At 43.1% G+C, this 15,791-nt stretch overlaps 1 protein-coding gene across 11 annotated transcripts in view; it reads right to left on the reverse strand.

Annotated features, from left to right (window-relative positions):
- Positions 1 to 3,020: 3,020 nt before the first annotated feature.
- LOC142373825 (SRC kinase signaling inhibitor 1-like) overlaps positions 3,021 to 15,791 on the reverse strand; it is a 163,856-nt gene continuing 151,085 nt past the window's right edge. For 7 of the 11 annotated variants that reach the window (XM_075457256.1, XM_075457254.1, XM_075457253.1 and 4 more), the window contains 3 exons: positions 14,882 to 15,031; positions 14,697 to 14,783; positions 7,743 to 9,529 (listed from right to left, as the gene is read on the reverse strand). In XM_075457256.1, the coding sequence (XP_075313371.1) occupies positions 9,377 to 9,529; positions 14,697 to 14,783; positions 14,882 to 15,031 (390 nt within the window). In that variant the 3' untranslated portion in view covers positions 7,743 to 9,376. Of the gene's footprint in view, positions 7,083 to 7,742; positions 9,530 to 14,696; positions 14,784 to 14,881; positions 15,032 to 15,791 lie in introns of those variants that run through there. The other 4 variants (XM_075457260.1, XM_075457255.1, XR_012768581.1 and 1 more) reach the window with 3 other exon arrangements.

A 15,791-nucleotide genomic window follows, 5' to 3' on the forward strand; every position in this document is an offset into this window, starting at 1 on the left:
AGGATATCAGAGCCCAGTGGATAAACTCTATCTGAGGCTAATGTTCCAGCAGAGTTAGCTAAAGACTGTGGATGTGCAGCAGCCACTTTTCATCCCACTGTTTTAACAACTCGGTCCAGTTCAACGCTGGCCTGAAGAAGCTGAGCCACAAAGAGGGATCAGTTCCAACTCTGAGCCTGAACTTCAGAGCAGGGAAATGGAAGCATCTGAGAAATAACTCCTCATGGTTTATCTATTGCTGTTATTTTCTCCTTTAGCAGCAGCTAACGCTAACAGCTTAGCTCCTCCTGGTTTATCTATTGATTTATTTTCTCCTTTAGCAGCAGCTAATGCTAACAGCTTAGCTAATGAAGGTGTATTACACCAGCTTCTAAGGAGTTTTTGCTCTTCCTTTCTGAAAGATGAACATTATTGTTCCCACATTACTTTGTTAGCTGTAGCTTGGTCCATTACTGTTGATGAGAAAGCATTGTTTGCTAGCATCTGTTGCTAGCTTACGGCTACACTGCTGAACTTTTTCCCTCTTGTAGACACTGTGCTTAAACCAACTGGTGTTTGACCAAAGTTTATCTCATACATCTCAATAAAACCTCAGAAGATTATGTCAAAATGCTAAAAAAAAAAAACAACCTAGCACAATGGGTCACTTTGAAAGCAACTGTTTCAGAGAACTCAGATGTGACAATTTCCCGAGGAAGCTTAAGAAAGCTGAGCTGTAAAGATCAACAGGAGAACCTGCAGGTGCCTGCAGGTTCTGCAGCAGGTGATTTAACCAACACTTCTGCTGAGCATCAGACATCAGCGAGGTGATGATAATCGCACCAAGAGTGCTGACAAACATTCATGGAGTCCGATCCGGCGTGAAAAGGAGGAGGAGAGTGGAGGTGGTGAGCAGAGGACGCCGTCTGAAACAGCTGTCAGACAGGATCAGCTATGATAGCGGGCCGAGGCCGACGGCCTGCTGTGCTCTGTTAAAACTAATTCAATCGTACACATTGAATGATACAAGTTTGCGCTTCATTTTGAGCCATTAAGCACGGCTGTGTGACGTTTACGCAACACATTAAGCCTCAAACAGCGTTCCGTACAGAATCAGGATCAAAACAGCTGCAGCTGCAAAGTTCCTCTTGGTGCCGTTACCCTCGGCTCCTCCTCGTCAATCATTAAACCCTCATCTAATCTGAACGGGCGCATATTTGTTCAGTTTTGAGGCGATAATCTGTGACATTTATCAGTGGGGAACACTCCAGAGTCAACGTGATTAAAACTGCTGTTAAACAAACACATTCATTATATATTAAGGACAGTTACTAAACAACAACGCCTTCATTTCATCTGCTTATTAAAGCCTCCCACGCTGCGTCTTTACACAATAACTCTGTTTGCTTCATAGAAACCGACTCACCAGCAGATTCCTTCACATATGAGCCGGTTTAAAGGCCTTTAGGAGCCATCTGATTAATCTATGATCACTATTTTAACTCCAGCCTACCAGACCTTACCTCTGCTTGAAGATGCAGGCGTACCTCATCCGAACCTCCCGGTGATCCAACGGTGGCTGCATGCAGGTAACATGGCCCCACGTTCGGTTTATAGGCTCAGAACTGACTAATTCTGTTAAGTGTTCAGCTTTTATCTGGATTAAAAAGAGGACATTTTGCACAAACATTCATGGTCCTCGGAGGCTGAATCCCGATCACTTTGGTGCCTCTGTGGGGGAAATGATCGACCACAGTTGATTAGTGTGAACTTTGCAGTAAAGTTTTGACTGAAACCAAAATAAAAACTCATCAGGAACCTTTAGAGATAAAGAAAGAAGAGGTGGGAGGCTTAGATACGGGCTGCAGAGCGCAAAGCCACATGCAACATCTGGTCAGCCATTATGACATCCAACCTTTGGAGGAGGGATAGTTAAAGAAGATGGAGATATCGTCTTGTTTGGGGTGACCTAAAGCTCACAGTTACAGATGTTTAGCTGAAGATGTATCAGATAAATTAGCCGACATTTGTGCTAGAATCACCTGGTTGGAACGATGCGTATCATCTGCATAGCAGTGATGAAGGAAGCAGTGCAGCGAGCAGGGTCGAGGTCAGGGGTCGGCAGCCAGATGTGGCTCTTTTGATGGCTGGATCTGGCTTGCAGATAAATCTTAGCTGACATTTCTTAACACGATAAGGGATGAATAATTCCGCTGATATTTCAAAGTAAAACATTACAGAAATCAGAGTTAAAAATAACGTTCAAAATGTAAAACATTCTCATGCATCAAGCTCCTATAGTTTTACCATCTATGACTGAACATCTGAACGTGAAGCTTAACCTCACCACATATCAACCAGGCTGCAAAGCCCTCCACAAAACCAAGCAGCCCCAGAAGTCGCATTAATGGAAAGAAGTATCAAGTGTTTAATTTATTATTGGTTAGCTTCAGTATAACAATGTTTCTAAAAAGAATAAATTCAGAGACTTATTGGAGCACTTTCCAAAGAGAAGGGGTCCCAGGGTTGAGCCCTGGGGCATCCCAGTAGCAAGGCGATAGGGTACAGATGTTTGTCCTTCCCATCAAACTGTGTTGAGGTATGATTCAAACCACGTGTGCCGTGCCTGAGATCCCCGATTTATCAGGATTTATCAGGAAAGATGAGGACCGTCGCTTTCAAAGCCAGACTGATTTGGATCCAGGGGGTTGTTTCACAAGACGAAGTCCGAGACCAGTTGTCCAATATCCTCCGATAGCCTTCGTCTGAAAGCTCAGAAACAAGATGAACCACAGCAGGGAGACTGTCTGTGTCATGTTTAACAGCAGGTTCGAACGAATGTGACCATAAGATGATGTTTGATGTGGGTGGATTACCTTCGACATCAGGGCTCACTGGACCGGGGAGGCGGAGTCTGTCTATAAATAAACATCTGAGCATCAGCGTGAGACGTAAACAAACTATGTTTTTACTTTGGCTCGTTGCTTCATGTTTATGACCTCGTTCCCGCCTTCCAATCAACAAATGAGACGCCGACAGCCTTGATGTATAAGAGGGTCACCTTTATTGTCACAAAAACACAACAGGAATGTACAAAAGCAGCAACCGTTTTTTTGTCCGGTTGGATTTTTCTCACACGAGGCAGCAACTTTTACTCCCCCCGAACACAAAGTTGCTGCTGTGCTTTGCTCTGTTTAGTTGGTCTTTAGTTATAGTACACTGACTTTGTAGTAGTTTATCATTCTTCACGATTCACAAACAACACTTACCCCACACAGCGAGCATCACTTTCACACTGAAGGAACAGAATTAGCTGATATACGATATCATTCAGAGATCTTTTAGTTGTTTTTTCTTTATTCTCACAGAAGGGGGGGGGCTTCGCCCATTTTGAACATAATACAAAACTCTATGTTACTGTACAATTTTTGTTTACTCTATCATACACTCACAGGTATACACAGAATTATTGACAAGAAAATGAGACCTCTGTTGACCCAGCGTGCAGATTTCCAGGAATGTATACAGTTTGCATGCCATTTTGGAGTATTATTTTTTTTCCTTTTTATAAAAATTCCACATAAAATCGGTTTCTTTTAAGATACGATTTGTTTGTTTTTTTATATATACATGATTTCAACATCCACAAATAGTTAAACAATCACACGTTCATCAAGAAACCATCGATAAACAGTTTAAACTGTAATCTGTGTATAGAACACACACACCGTTGGTTATAATAGAGGAAAACAGCTACGGATGAGGCGTCCCGTCGGCGTGGCGACCGTTTCATGTGCTTTTTTTTTTTTTTTTAGACATTTTTTGTTATTAAGAAATGCGGCGGCACGACTTTACCGTTCACGAGCACCGCCCGGTCTCTACAACAAAGTGGGGTCGATGGTTTGTTTCATGGTTCGCAGAAAAAATAAAAGAATCTTTAACGCAGAAAAATAAAAATTTACAGAATAAATGTGTTACGTGCGTATGAATCGTCTTCCGAGTATAAAAATACAAAAAAACTTGATATATAAAACATAGATGACACTTCTTTTTTACATGTTCTCTTCAAAACAAAAACTAAATGCTCATTTAATAATAATAATAATAATACTAATAATATACAATATATCTGTGGAGCGGTTCAGGTTTTACTTGCTACAAATACATTCCTTAAATGTATTAGTAATAATAAGCTCTAATTTTATTTCTCTTGGTGGTATAAACACACCTCCAGCAGCACAAAGTGTTGTTAATTAGGATTAATCCTGTCGTTTTAGATTTCCCACCAAAAACCTTTCAGCTCCACATGTTTCTGGTCCTTTTGTCCGGCTTAAACTTTCACAATAAATTACTTTTTGGAAGGTTTGACCTTTGAAAACTCAACGTGTTGCTGACAAGTAAAACATAATCTGTGTCCCAGTTTCACACTCTGAACTAACTGCAGTTGACTTGTAAATAACCTTCAACTTTTGGTTGCTTTTCCAACTGTTTTAGGACTCGTTTCTGAAATCATAAGTTCCTGTAAATTAGCTGTTAATTAGAAGAATGAACACCAAGTCTGTGTTCGAAACCGCATACTCATCGATCAGAGTGTGCAGAGTGTTTACCCACAATGCATTTCGCTCCTGCCCGAGCTGAAATCAGCCGGCCTGAAGCTGATTTCTCTTAAGCTCCAAACTCTGTAAACTTTAGCAACATTTGAAACATTTTCAGGTGAGAAAGTAGTCGTTTAGATCTCCAACGTGTTGAAAACCTGACAAAATACCGGCTGTTTACAATTTTGTTCCCACGAATTTGGCGCTACTAAAGCTAGCCGCAGTGAGCAACGCACTTCCGGTTATTTTCACAAAATAAAATACCCGTTGCCTTTTATCATAGGGAAAGCCATTACCATACAATTGGTGCTTTTGTTTTGAAAACAGGAAGTGAACCTACCCTCGTTGTAGCTAGCTTGAAACTGCCGTTTTGACAGGAAATGACGATCGGCGACGTCACGTTACATTGCATCTTGGGTAGTTTGAGTATGAGTAGTAACCTTATGATGCATACCCAACATTTCAGAGAATCTAGTATGCATCCGGGAACTTAAAAAAAGTTAAAGTTAGTAGGAGTAGTGGGAGTAGTAGGAGAAGTATGCGGTTTTGAACACAGCCCAAGAGAGTTCAGCACAATGTTGCGCTAGAGCTGGGCGATATCACGATAACTTTTCCCCGATAGAGATATGAAACACGGTCAATATACTTTTCCATAGAATACATTCGTCCATCTTTTGACAGACAACACGAACAGCCAATGAGAACGAGAGTTGCGCCGCGCTGAGCCATGTGGCTGGAATAGAGCCATGCTAGCATGCTAGCCGTAGCGCGTTTGTTTGTGCTGCTGCAGCCGTATAAACGTTGGTGAAGAGGTATTTTGGTTTTTTGACGCCCAACACCAAACAGAGAAGTCTGTTATGTCGAGCACATGTTCCGACAAAGACGGGGGAACACCGCTAATATGTTTCATCACCTGAAGCAGCGCCACCTGTTTGAGCACGGAGAATGCAAACTGTTACAAACACAGCCCGGAACAGGTGCTAATCTTCCTGATAACAGCGCCTGTGCAGCAGCAGAAGATCACAGAGTGCTTTATCCAGCACCATGTGACACAAAGTATAACTACAAATGCAGCTTATTGTGTTGCTAAAGACATGCTGCCAATAAGCAGCAACACAATAAGCAAAATAAGGCAACACAATAAGGAAAATAAGGGGTTCAAGTGGATGCTAAAAGTTATGGACCCGATATATATCGATATCGTGATATAAAAAATATATCGTGATATGACTTTTCCCCATAATCGCCCCCCATCATATGTTGTGCTAATTATCAAGGGATAAAATACCAAGAATCCACAAATAAAATGTCTTAATAAGGTGGTAAAATAGTTAAACTGACAAAAAAAAGCTCAAGGTGAAGGTCCAAAGTTTGATTCCAGAGTATTTTGCTTCTGTTTATACAACATCTCCAACTTTTAGCTCAGTTTTAGCCCCGACATGGACCCTTGAGATGTCTTTCAGACACCCTGTCAACCAAAAACAATGCTCAGTTGGAGGAAACTGGATTTAAAGATAAAAAGGGGAATTTATTGTTTAGTTGAGGTCAAAGATCGTGCTACAGATGCGGTATTATGGATCTTTCTGAGGCAGGATGTGTAAAGCTGCATTTTTTTGGGGGTCATTTTCACACATTTCGATGTTCTTTCAGCTCACAAACTGTATCCAGATGTCCAGATGTGAGGTTTAAACTACTAATAATTCAAGTTGTTGGATTACAATCTACAGGATTATTCTGCAGGTTGGCCTGAACGCTGATAACAGAGGCAGAAGTTTCCAGCTGTGAGAGTCGAGTTAACTTTGTTTGAGCCTAAAGTTAAAGTCTGCAACACAATCAGCTGCAGTTGATTTATATCTCCTCTTTAATGTGACCTAATGTTCTATTTGCAATTAAAATAACCCAATAAATAAATTAATTATGATGTATTATCATACATCAGCGAGTATTTACATTTATATGCTTTTCTAAAGCTAATTTTTCCAGCTTGGTTTACGTTTTTGTGCTCAAAAAGCATCTAAAAAAGCATCTTTAATTGGCATTGGGGCCGTTTCTGCATGGTTTTGATTCAGTGTGGAAATGGGACACAGATATTGTGTTTGTTAGTTATGGTGGAAGATGGATTCACGTGTTTGAGGTGACAGACTGCTTCATGATGCAGGTCCAGAGCCGCTGTGATCACCTCTGAATGTAAGAAAAACAGCAGCACTACAGGCTGAAGGAGGAATCCCCAGATTTTAAAATTTAAAGACCTCTAAGCTCATAGAGTCAAAGACAAAATCTCACACCTTCAAGGTCTGAATTGGGAATTAGAAGTCCAAAACCGGAATGATCCGAGTACTCACTCCTCACGCAATTAGTCCAGATGAGACCTGAGAGACCTGGGAAGCAGACAGAGGATGACAAAAGGCAAAGCAATGGAGAAAGAAAAGACTGGCTCACAGGAAAATGATGTCAGAAGAAGCAGTGAAGGGAAAACATCAGCGATCGGCTGGATCAATGAGCTCAGCACTGCCCCAAAAAGCAAGCGGAGGAGGAAAAGAATTCAATGGAGACATGAAGCGGTGAAAGGGAAAAGAAAAAAGATAAATCAAAATTTACTAACAGACAAATGTACTTCAAGTTTCTGTTAAATATGTTATGTGTGAGTCACTGAAGCCCAACGCCGTCTGCCTGCACTACCGCTGCTCTACGCTGCGATCTGATTGGCCGAGCGGGATGTGGGCTTTTTGGTGCATCGGCGTGACGGTCCTCGTGCTCTCAGGCTGTCGCTGAGCTGCAGACAGAATGATGCAGAGCTGCTCTGCTGTCAGGAAACGGGCCTGATTCAGCTCCTCTTCCTCCTCCTCTTCCTCCTCTGTGTGACGCAGTGGGAACAGCCAGAGGAGGAGGAGGAGGAAGGAGGAGGAGGAGGAAGAGAAGAAAGAGGAGGAGGAGGAAGGAGGAGGAGGAGGAAGAGGAGGAGGAGAAAGAGGAGGAGGAGGAGGAGGAAGAGGAGGAGAAGAAAGAGGAGGAGGAGAAGAAAGAGGAGGAGGAGGAGGAGGAGGAGGAAGAGGAGGAGAAGAAAGAGGAGGAGGAGGAGGAGGAAGAGGAGGAGAAGAAAGAGGAGGAGGAGAAAGAGGAGGAGGAGAAGAAAGAGGAGGAGGAGGAAGAGGAGGAGAAGAAAGGAGGAGAAGAAAGAGGAGGTGGAGGAGGAGGAGGAAGAGGTGGAGGAAGAGGAGGAGAAGAAAGAGGAGGAGGAGGAGAAGAAGCAGAGAGGAGGAGGAGGAGGTGGAGGAGGAAGAGGAGGAGACGCAGAGAGGAGATAAAATGACAGATGACAGCAGGAAAAGTGGCAGAAAAGAACCGGATGAGTGGAAAGGAGAGGTGTGAAAATGAAAGGGAGGAAATGGATGAGAGAACAGAGCAATTAGGAAACAAGGGAAAGGATGAAGGAAAACAAGAAAGGATGAGGAGGATGAGTAGATAGAAGGAGACAAGGTAAGGAAGCAAAAAGATGATGGGAAGAAACAAGGAAAAGAGACGGAAACGAATATGATGGAAGGAGATATGGAGGGGAAACGAGGGAAAAGGGAGAAACAAGTAGATGAGGAAGTGAAAGGATGAGGAGGATGAGAGGCAGAGACAAGGAAGCAAGGAGAGGAGACAGAGAAGGAAAAGGAACGCGATGAGAGGGAGTAAGGAGGCTGGTGAGGAGAGGAAAAACAAGGTGTTTGTGTCCTTCTTTAAACGGGCCGGCAGCAGCAGAAAATGAATAAAGCGAGAAGAAAAGCAACCAAAGCCCGACTGGAGTTACTGTTACTGAGCGACGGCCATTTTCCTCCCTCTGACTCCTGCCAGGCTCTAACGGCTCTAACCCGAATGTTCAGTCAAAGCTACGCCGAGGAGGGCCTGCAGTCTTTGACCCGAGGGGCCAAACAAAAAGGAGCAATCTGCAGCTTTATTTCAGGCTCTTGGTAAAATGTCCAGTTACTGACGGATATTTTCTGTACTTTTATGACATCATGTCGACCATAAAGTCTGATTTTCGTCTTCATGTTTTGGCCTTTTGCTTGGACAGAACATCTGGAGGCCTAATGGGAAGTAGAATCTAGGCCAAATTAGTTCAAATTGGGTTAAAAAGCTCAGATAAATGTCTTAAATGGAATTAGTTTAGACAGATATTTGATCAATAAGTGAAATATTTAACTTATTCTTTGATTTAAATCCTTTCTCTGCCTCCTCTTCTTAATTTGTTCCCTGCATACATTCAACTAAAAACCCGTCTTCGGACCTTCCACCTGGCACTCACTCCCATGGTCTTGCATAATAAGTCGTAGCATTAGAGCTGTTAAAAGGCAGGTGAGCTAGCTTAATGGACTGGCCTCTTGGCTGGAATGTGAGCTTCAGGTTAAAGGATGGGTGACAGAAGAAGAGCAACGCGGTGCGATTACTGGATGAAGAGACTGAAATGAGGAGGGGGGGGGTAACATGTGAAACAACATCGTTCAGAGCTCGGTATAAAAATCATTCCGTGGCTTTTTTTTACTGAAGATCGGAGGTAAAAGATGCCTCTGAATGGATCTGCGTATGATTGATTAGCCACCAGAAACCTTCCCCAAGAAATCAAGACATCAACAGACTCGTACGACAAAAACTTAGACCTCTAAGCGAGCTGGGTTAGATCCAGTAACTCAAACAAACATCAAGAACAGGGAAGAGAATGCTGCAGATCGCTCCCTCACAGCGTCAGAGTTTGTGGTCCCGGCCCGAGCCGCAGGGGGAGGAGCTTCCTCCTGGTGGGCGGAGCATCTGAGCTGCGAGTTTTAGAAGTGGAATACCTGCTGCTGGCCCTGGACTTTGGGGAAATCCTCTTTCTGCTTGCGGGTCTTGGGCCTCTCCAGGCTGCCTTGCTGGAGGTGTTTGAGTCGGGCTGCGACCGTCGGGCCCTTCGTCGGCCCCGGGGAGTTACTGCTGTACTGTGGGGGCAGAGAGGGAGGGGGGGGTATTAACAGAGGTGGGGGGGCAGAGAGGTCGCACACAAACCCCCGTCAGAACCCACTCTTATCCATCTAATCTGCTTTTTGTACGTCAGTGTGTAAACGGCGTCCGCTCACACAGAAAAACAGAATCTAAAGCAGGTATTTTTCATCTTTAAAGCACAAACAACCATGAACTGCAAAACCAGGGATTACTTTAGGGTTTCTAACACTTCTTTAGCATCTCATGTTGCTTTAAAAGCACTTAAAAATGCACATAGGCTGTGTTCGAAACCGCATACTTCCATTCTGCATACTGATCGATCAGACAGTATGCAGAGCGTTTACCCACAATGCATTTCGCTCCTGCCCAAGCCGAAATCAGCCGGCCTGAAGCTGATTTCCCTTAAGCTCTAAACTCTGTAAACTTTAGCAACATTTGAAACATTTTCAGGAGAGAAAGTAGTCGTTTAGATCCCCAACGTGTTGAAAACCTGACAAAATACCGGCTGTTTACAATTTTGTTCCCACGAATTCGGCGCTACTAAAGCTAGCCGCAGTGAGCAACGCACTTCCGGTTATCTTCACAAAATAAAATACCCGTTGCCTTTTATCATAGGGAAAGCCATTACCATACAATTGGTGCTTTTGTTTTGAAAACAGGAAGTGAACCTACCCTCGTTGTAGCTAGCTTGAAAATGCCGTTTTGACAGGAAATGACGACCGGCGACGTCACGTTACGTTGCATCTTGGGTAGTTTGAGTATGAGTAGTAACCTCATGATGCATACCCAACATTTCGGAGAATCTAGTATGCATCCGGGAACTTCTCGCTTACTCAAACTCGCATACTAACTCAAAAAGTTAGTATGAGTAGTAGGAGAGGTATGCAGTTTGGAACACAGCCCTACTCTGGTAAAACCTCTCATCGTAGCGTAGTTATGTCAGAGTTTCAGATCCTTGGATAAAGTAATAAGTTATTAGAGGACATTTAGGCATTAAACTTTTTTTTTAAGCCTTCAGCTGAACTTTGAGACACTGACGTCTTCTCAGTCGAGCCGCAGCTGCATGTAAACAGGAAGCGGTTTGATTGTTTTGGTGATGAATGCAGCTGCGCTCAGCTTCCAGATCCAGAGTTGGCAGGAGGCCGTCTGTGTGGCTGCAGAACGAGGAGAATAAATGCGTTTGACACGATTTGGATCCAGCTCAAAAAAATTTGAATATCGTGAAAAAGGTCATTTCAGAAAGTGAAACTCTTTATATAGATTCATTCCACACAGAGGGATATATTTCAAACCTTTATTTCTCATCCTTTTGATGATTCTGGTCCACAGATAATTAAAAAAAAAACAAATTTAGTGTCTCAGAAAATTAGAATATCAGATCGATAAAAAAAAGGATATTTTAAACAGAAACGTCAGGCTTCTGCATTTCTGTGCACATGGCCCTGAAAGGATCGGATTATTGGCTAAATTACAATCAGACTGAGTTATTAAGTGCATGTAGACACCTTAATCTGACTAAGAATTGGATCGGATTCAGACCCCGAGATAACTGGGTTGAAAGTCACTCTAAACCTGCTTGTAGACGCTGAAGCACGTGGTGAATCAGACTTTGCGTTCTGCGCATGCTCCAGATGTTTTCCCGGGGTCGTGACCCGGAAGTCAAAGGAGACGATATTCCTGTTGTTGTCGCCGTCAGAAAGAAACAAACAACGCGATGGAGAATGCTCCGTTGGGCATCGAGTTTGTGCAACAAGCAGCTCATCACAGACCAAATGTAGAGGGACGTAGCTTCATCTGGCTCTGCGTTCTCCATCTTTCTCCAATGCCTGAGTTTGTTGTTGTTGTTGGTGGTGAAGAGGTCAACAGGAAGTGGCTCTATTAGCAACAGCTGGAATGGGTACAGCGCCACCTATCATACCGGGGTATGACACGCTTTGTGCCTCTGATCCGACTCATTCACCGCCAGATATCCAAGGAGAATTACCCTTGCTCAGCTCATTCTGATTGTAATTTAGCCAATAATCCGATCCTTTCAGTGCCATGTGACCCCACTGAGTGCGGCGTGGAGGCGCTGCTGGGGTCTGATGGAAGCCCAGCTGGTTCCTTCCTCTTGATAAACACCCCACAGATTCTCTTTGGGGTTCAGGTCAGACGAGTTGGTACCTTTGGCAGTGTGGAGCATCTCCATAAAGCTCTAAAGTCAGCAGGCTTCCCCTACTGACCCAAACTGAGACCATCTGAAGGCTCAGGAAACCTTTGCAGGTGTTTTGACTTAATTAGCCGATTAGGATGCGACTCCATGTTGAACTTTTTCACGATATTCACACTTTGGCTGGCGTCTGATGTCTTTACCTGCGAATCCGACACATTTCTTGTGTCTTTAGCCGGTTAGAATGGATTTTTGTCCTGTTTTAAGAGTACAGAAATGTCCCCATGTTACTTCTAATGAGCAACATCAGAAAGAGTCTGTTTCTGCTCTCTTTCATCGCTGTTTAAAAGCAACTGTGCTGTTGAAGCACGACCTGAATTTAGAGCGTCTGCACATGAGAAGAAGGATCCTTTCTGTCTGCGGCTCTGAGCCTGAAATGCACATCTGACTCCAACAGAAACGAGGCCTCTTTATTCAGTTAAATGTGGAAAACCCGCTGATCACATCAGAAAAACAGCATTCACACAGCTGCAGCAGCAGTTAAACGCTTCACCAACACAGTACAGGAGCCGTTAACAAGGTCACAAAGAGAAGCCCAGTTTACAGACCGCTTCTGTTCGGTTTTAAATCGCATAAATCTCCAAACTTTGCCCTTTGTAACTCGTGTTAAAAAGAGAAATATTCAGACCCTCCTCTCTTTGGCAGCCTCAAGACCTCTCATAGATGATCCTGAGAGCTCCTCCCAGCTTTCCTTTCCTTCAGAAATGTTCAAACTAGGGCTGCGCGAGTTAACTCGTTATTATTGTGTTAACTTGTTAATTATTTAACGCCGATAAATATTTTATGGCGCATTAACGCAGGTTTTATTATTGTTAAAGTCTGTTGAATGCATCACATTCACACAGTTACAGCAAACACCACGAAGCATGGAGTAATAAAATAAAGATAAACCAGCAGCTAACATCACCGCTACAGGTGTGAAGCTAACGGAGCTAACCGGCGCTACTTCCTGTTTTACTTGTTTCAACATAAAAGCACGTATTTCAAAATAATTTTTTTTTTAAATTCCTGCATTTACAGCCAAGTTGAATTGTCTTCTCAGCGTAGTAGTTCCAGTCTAAAATATCACTTAAAGGCAAAACACACAACTGATAGCAGCAAGTCATTCAAGGAAACAGACAGTGGAGCGAGGCTTCTACATAAAAACTACAGAAAGATGCTGATGTTAAAAGTGTGTTTGCACAACAAATGTTATGGCACTTTCATTCATATGGCAGCACATTTACAATAAAACTAAATGCTAAAAGCTATATGCTACTTTTAGATTCATTTTTGGATTTTGCGTACAAATGTGATTAATCAGGGAAATCATGTGATTAATTAGATTAAAGATTCGCTGCCCAGCCCTAGAAGAAACACACAACAAACAAACAAACAAACAGCAAAAACATCACCAGCAGCAAGTATATGAGAAGGAAAATAACTAGTTAATGATTATCGCTAAAGCCAAAAATTATTATTTATAATATATTTTTGTAAAAGTCTGTTGCTCACAGGCTTTTATTTTGTAAAAGTCTGTTGCTCACAGGCTTTTATTTTGTAAAAGTTTGTTGCCGTCTGCTGCGGAACCGGAAAAGAAAGTAATCGGCGGATCCACCAAACATGGAGAAGGGTACGGAACTTTTTTTACACTACTTTTGGATTAATTTTTTGGATTTTGCGTACAAATGCGATTAATCGTGATTAATCAGGGAAATCATGTGATTAATTAGATTAGATATTTTAATCGTTGCCCTGCTCTAGTTCTAACTCAACCAGGCTGGATGCAAACCGCTGCAGCACAGCCATGATCATCATTTATCTCGAGGGACGCCCACATGGGGCCCCTGGAGGGCCGCTGTCCTGCAGGGTTTATCAGGTCAGAGCATCGTGAGCAGAACAGTTCGGCTGAATCGGGCTCCGGCCGGTTTATCCGGGTGCTTCTGGTCATCGCCGCGGCGCCTTTAACACAAGCCTCAGAGAAGCTTTGTGGCTCAGAAGAGAAATCTTCTTCTGGCATCGGCTGTTTCTTTGTGCTGTGATGTTTCATCTCAGCTGTGATCACAGAAATCTTCTGTTTAAACACAACACGGAGCTCTGACAGCACAACGGAGCTCAGCTCATTTCTTTCATGATTTAATAAAACACTGCCGGCTGAGAGGAATCTTAATTTAACTTTCCGTCTTTGTTCACTGAATATTCCTTCCATCGTGTAACTGAATGATTGAGCTTTCGGGCATTTCTCCGTCTTCTGGGGCAGATTTAGATCAATTCTGTGATGACTTAAGAACAGAAAATGGTGCAGTTTGACCATTTTAATCCTTTAATCATCACATGTGTAAGTTTCTAATGTTTGGAGACCAGAATTTAACAGATGATTGACCTTTTCAGCTTTATATTTAGAGGGTTAAATCGGACTTTTTCCCCCTTTTTCTCGCAGCTTCCAGCTAAATTTCGAACAATGTGTGGCGTTTTGTTTTGTATGAGCACTTCATGTGATTTATGTGTTTTTTATTTTTTTTATTTCTCTTTTTCTTTCTTTTGTATGTACTAATACTTACATACGTTTTCTTTTTTATACATGTTCGAAAAATAAAAATCTATCATCATCATCATAAATAAAGACAACACATCTGTTTTCCCTTTTAACGTCTTATGCTAGCCCCATATATACTGAGAAATGAAGTGGAGAGCATGTTTAAACCTCTAAAAGACTAACTAAATCATCCCCTCCGAGGCTGAAGCTCGATCAAATCAAATTTGAATGAGTTCTGTGACTACAAGGTTAGAAAACAGCAAAATGAACCAGATTTCTCTCTTAGTTTTGGTTTCAGGTGTTCACACGCTTCATATTAGTTGTTATTAGAGCTTGAGCAGCAGCAGGAAGTAAATAGAAGAGAAGAAAAAGGCGGCAGTCAGTGGAAGGTTCAGAGGTCAGGCAGCAGCAGACGGATGCCGGAGGCTTTCACATTTACCTTTCTGCCGCGGGGAGGCTCGGCCTTTAGTCGGGCGCCGTGCGGTTTACTACAAGAGGAATCTTTTACAGGTGTTCTCTGAAATATCTTCGTTGTTTTGTGAAAGATTTTAAGGAATCGTTATTACACAGTATGGAGACAGAAATCTGCAGCCGTGTCGCACCAGCCATCGCCCACGCTCTCACCTCCAGCTCCGCGATGATCTTCTCCTCCTCGTCCTCGTCCTGCACGCCGGAGGCTGCGATCACGGGCGGAGTCGAGGCCGGTCGGGGGCTGTCGGAGGGGGTCCGCCGCAGCTTCACCACCGTTTTAGGCACGTCGCAGTCTTCTTCCATCTGAAAAGGCCAAACGGAGACAGTCAGTCATGAGTTTAACTGGACCGCCGTCTTTGGAGCCGAAATCACTGCACAGACGTCGTCTTTTAAGTTACTTAAAGGGATAGTTCGCCTCTTTTGACATGAAGCTGTATGACATCCCATTTCCTTACCCCCTGCTGCGTCCTGTCCGGCTAGTTGGCTGGGGTTTAAAAAATAAAGCGTTTTGCTTCTCAAAACAATATGCGTTCAAAAGAGTAATACATTTGCATCACAAAATCGTTCTCCAGGAAAAAGTCAGACCTCACATCTCTTGGCCCTATTTTCTCTCCCTTCGTATCACTGCCTGCTGTGTAGACCGCGCAGCAAACACCGTAACAGGCGCGGCTGTCGGCAGGCGGCAGCAGGCAGTGATACTTAGGGAGAGAAAATAGTGCCAAACGATTGTGAGGTCTGACTTTTTCTGGATGAATGATTTTGTGATGCAAATGTATTACTCTTTTGAACGCATATTGTTTTGAGAAGCAAAACGCTTTATTTTTTAAACCCCAGCCAACTAGCCGGACTACCTTCATCAACACCAAAACGAGGCTGGAACTCTGCTCACAGGACGCAGCAGGGGGTAAGAAGATGTTCAGAAATGATGTTGCTGATATGGGATGTTACACAGCTTCATGTCAAAAGAGGCGAACTATCCCTTTAAAAGGTGATTCTGTCATGATGACAGTCTGGGAAAGCTTTAAATAACCATGTAGTCTCAATGGGCTGATTTTCAGTCACA

The sequence above is a fragment of the Odontesthes bonariensis genome, chromosome 23 (assembly GCF_027942865.1).
Source record: "Odontesthes bonariensis isolate fOdoBon6 chromosome 23, fOdoBon6.hap1, whole genome shotgun sequence".
Classification (NCBI taxonomy): domain Eukaryota; kingdom Metazoa; phylum Chordata; class Actinopteri; order Atheriniformes; family Atherinopsidae; genus Odontesthes; species Odontesthes bonariensis.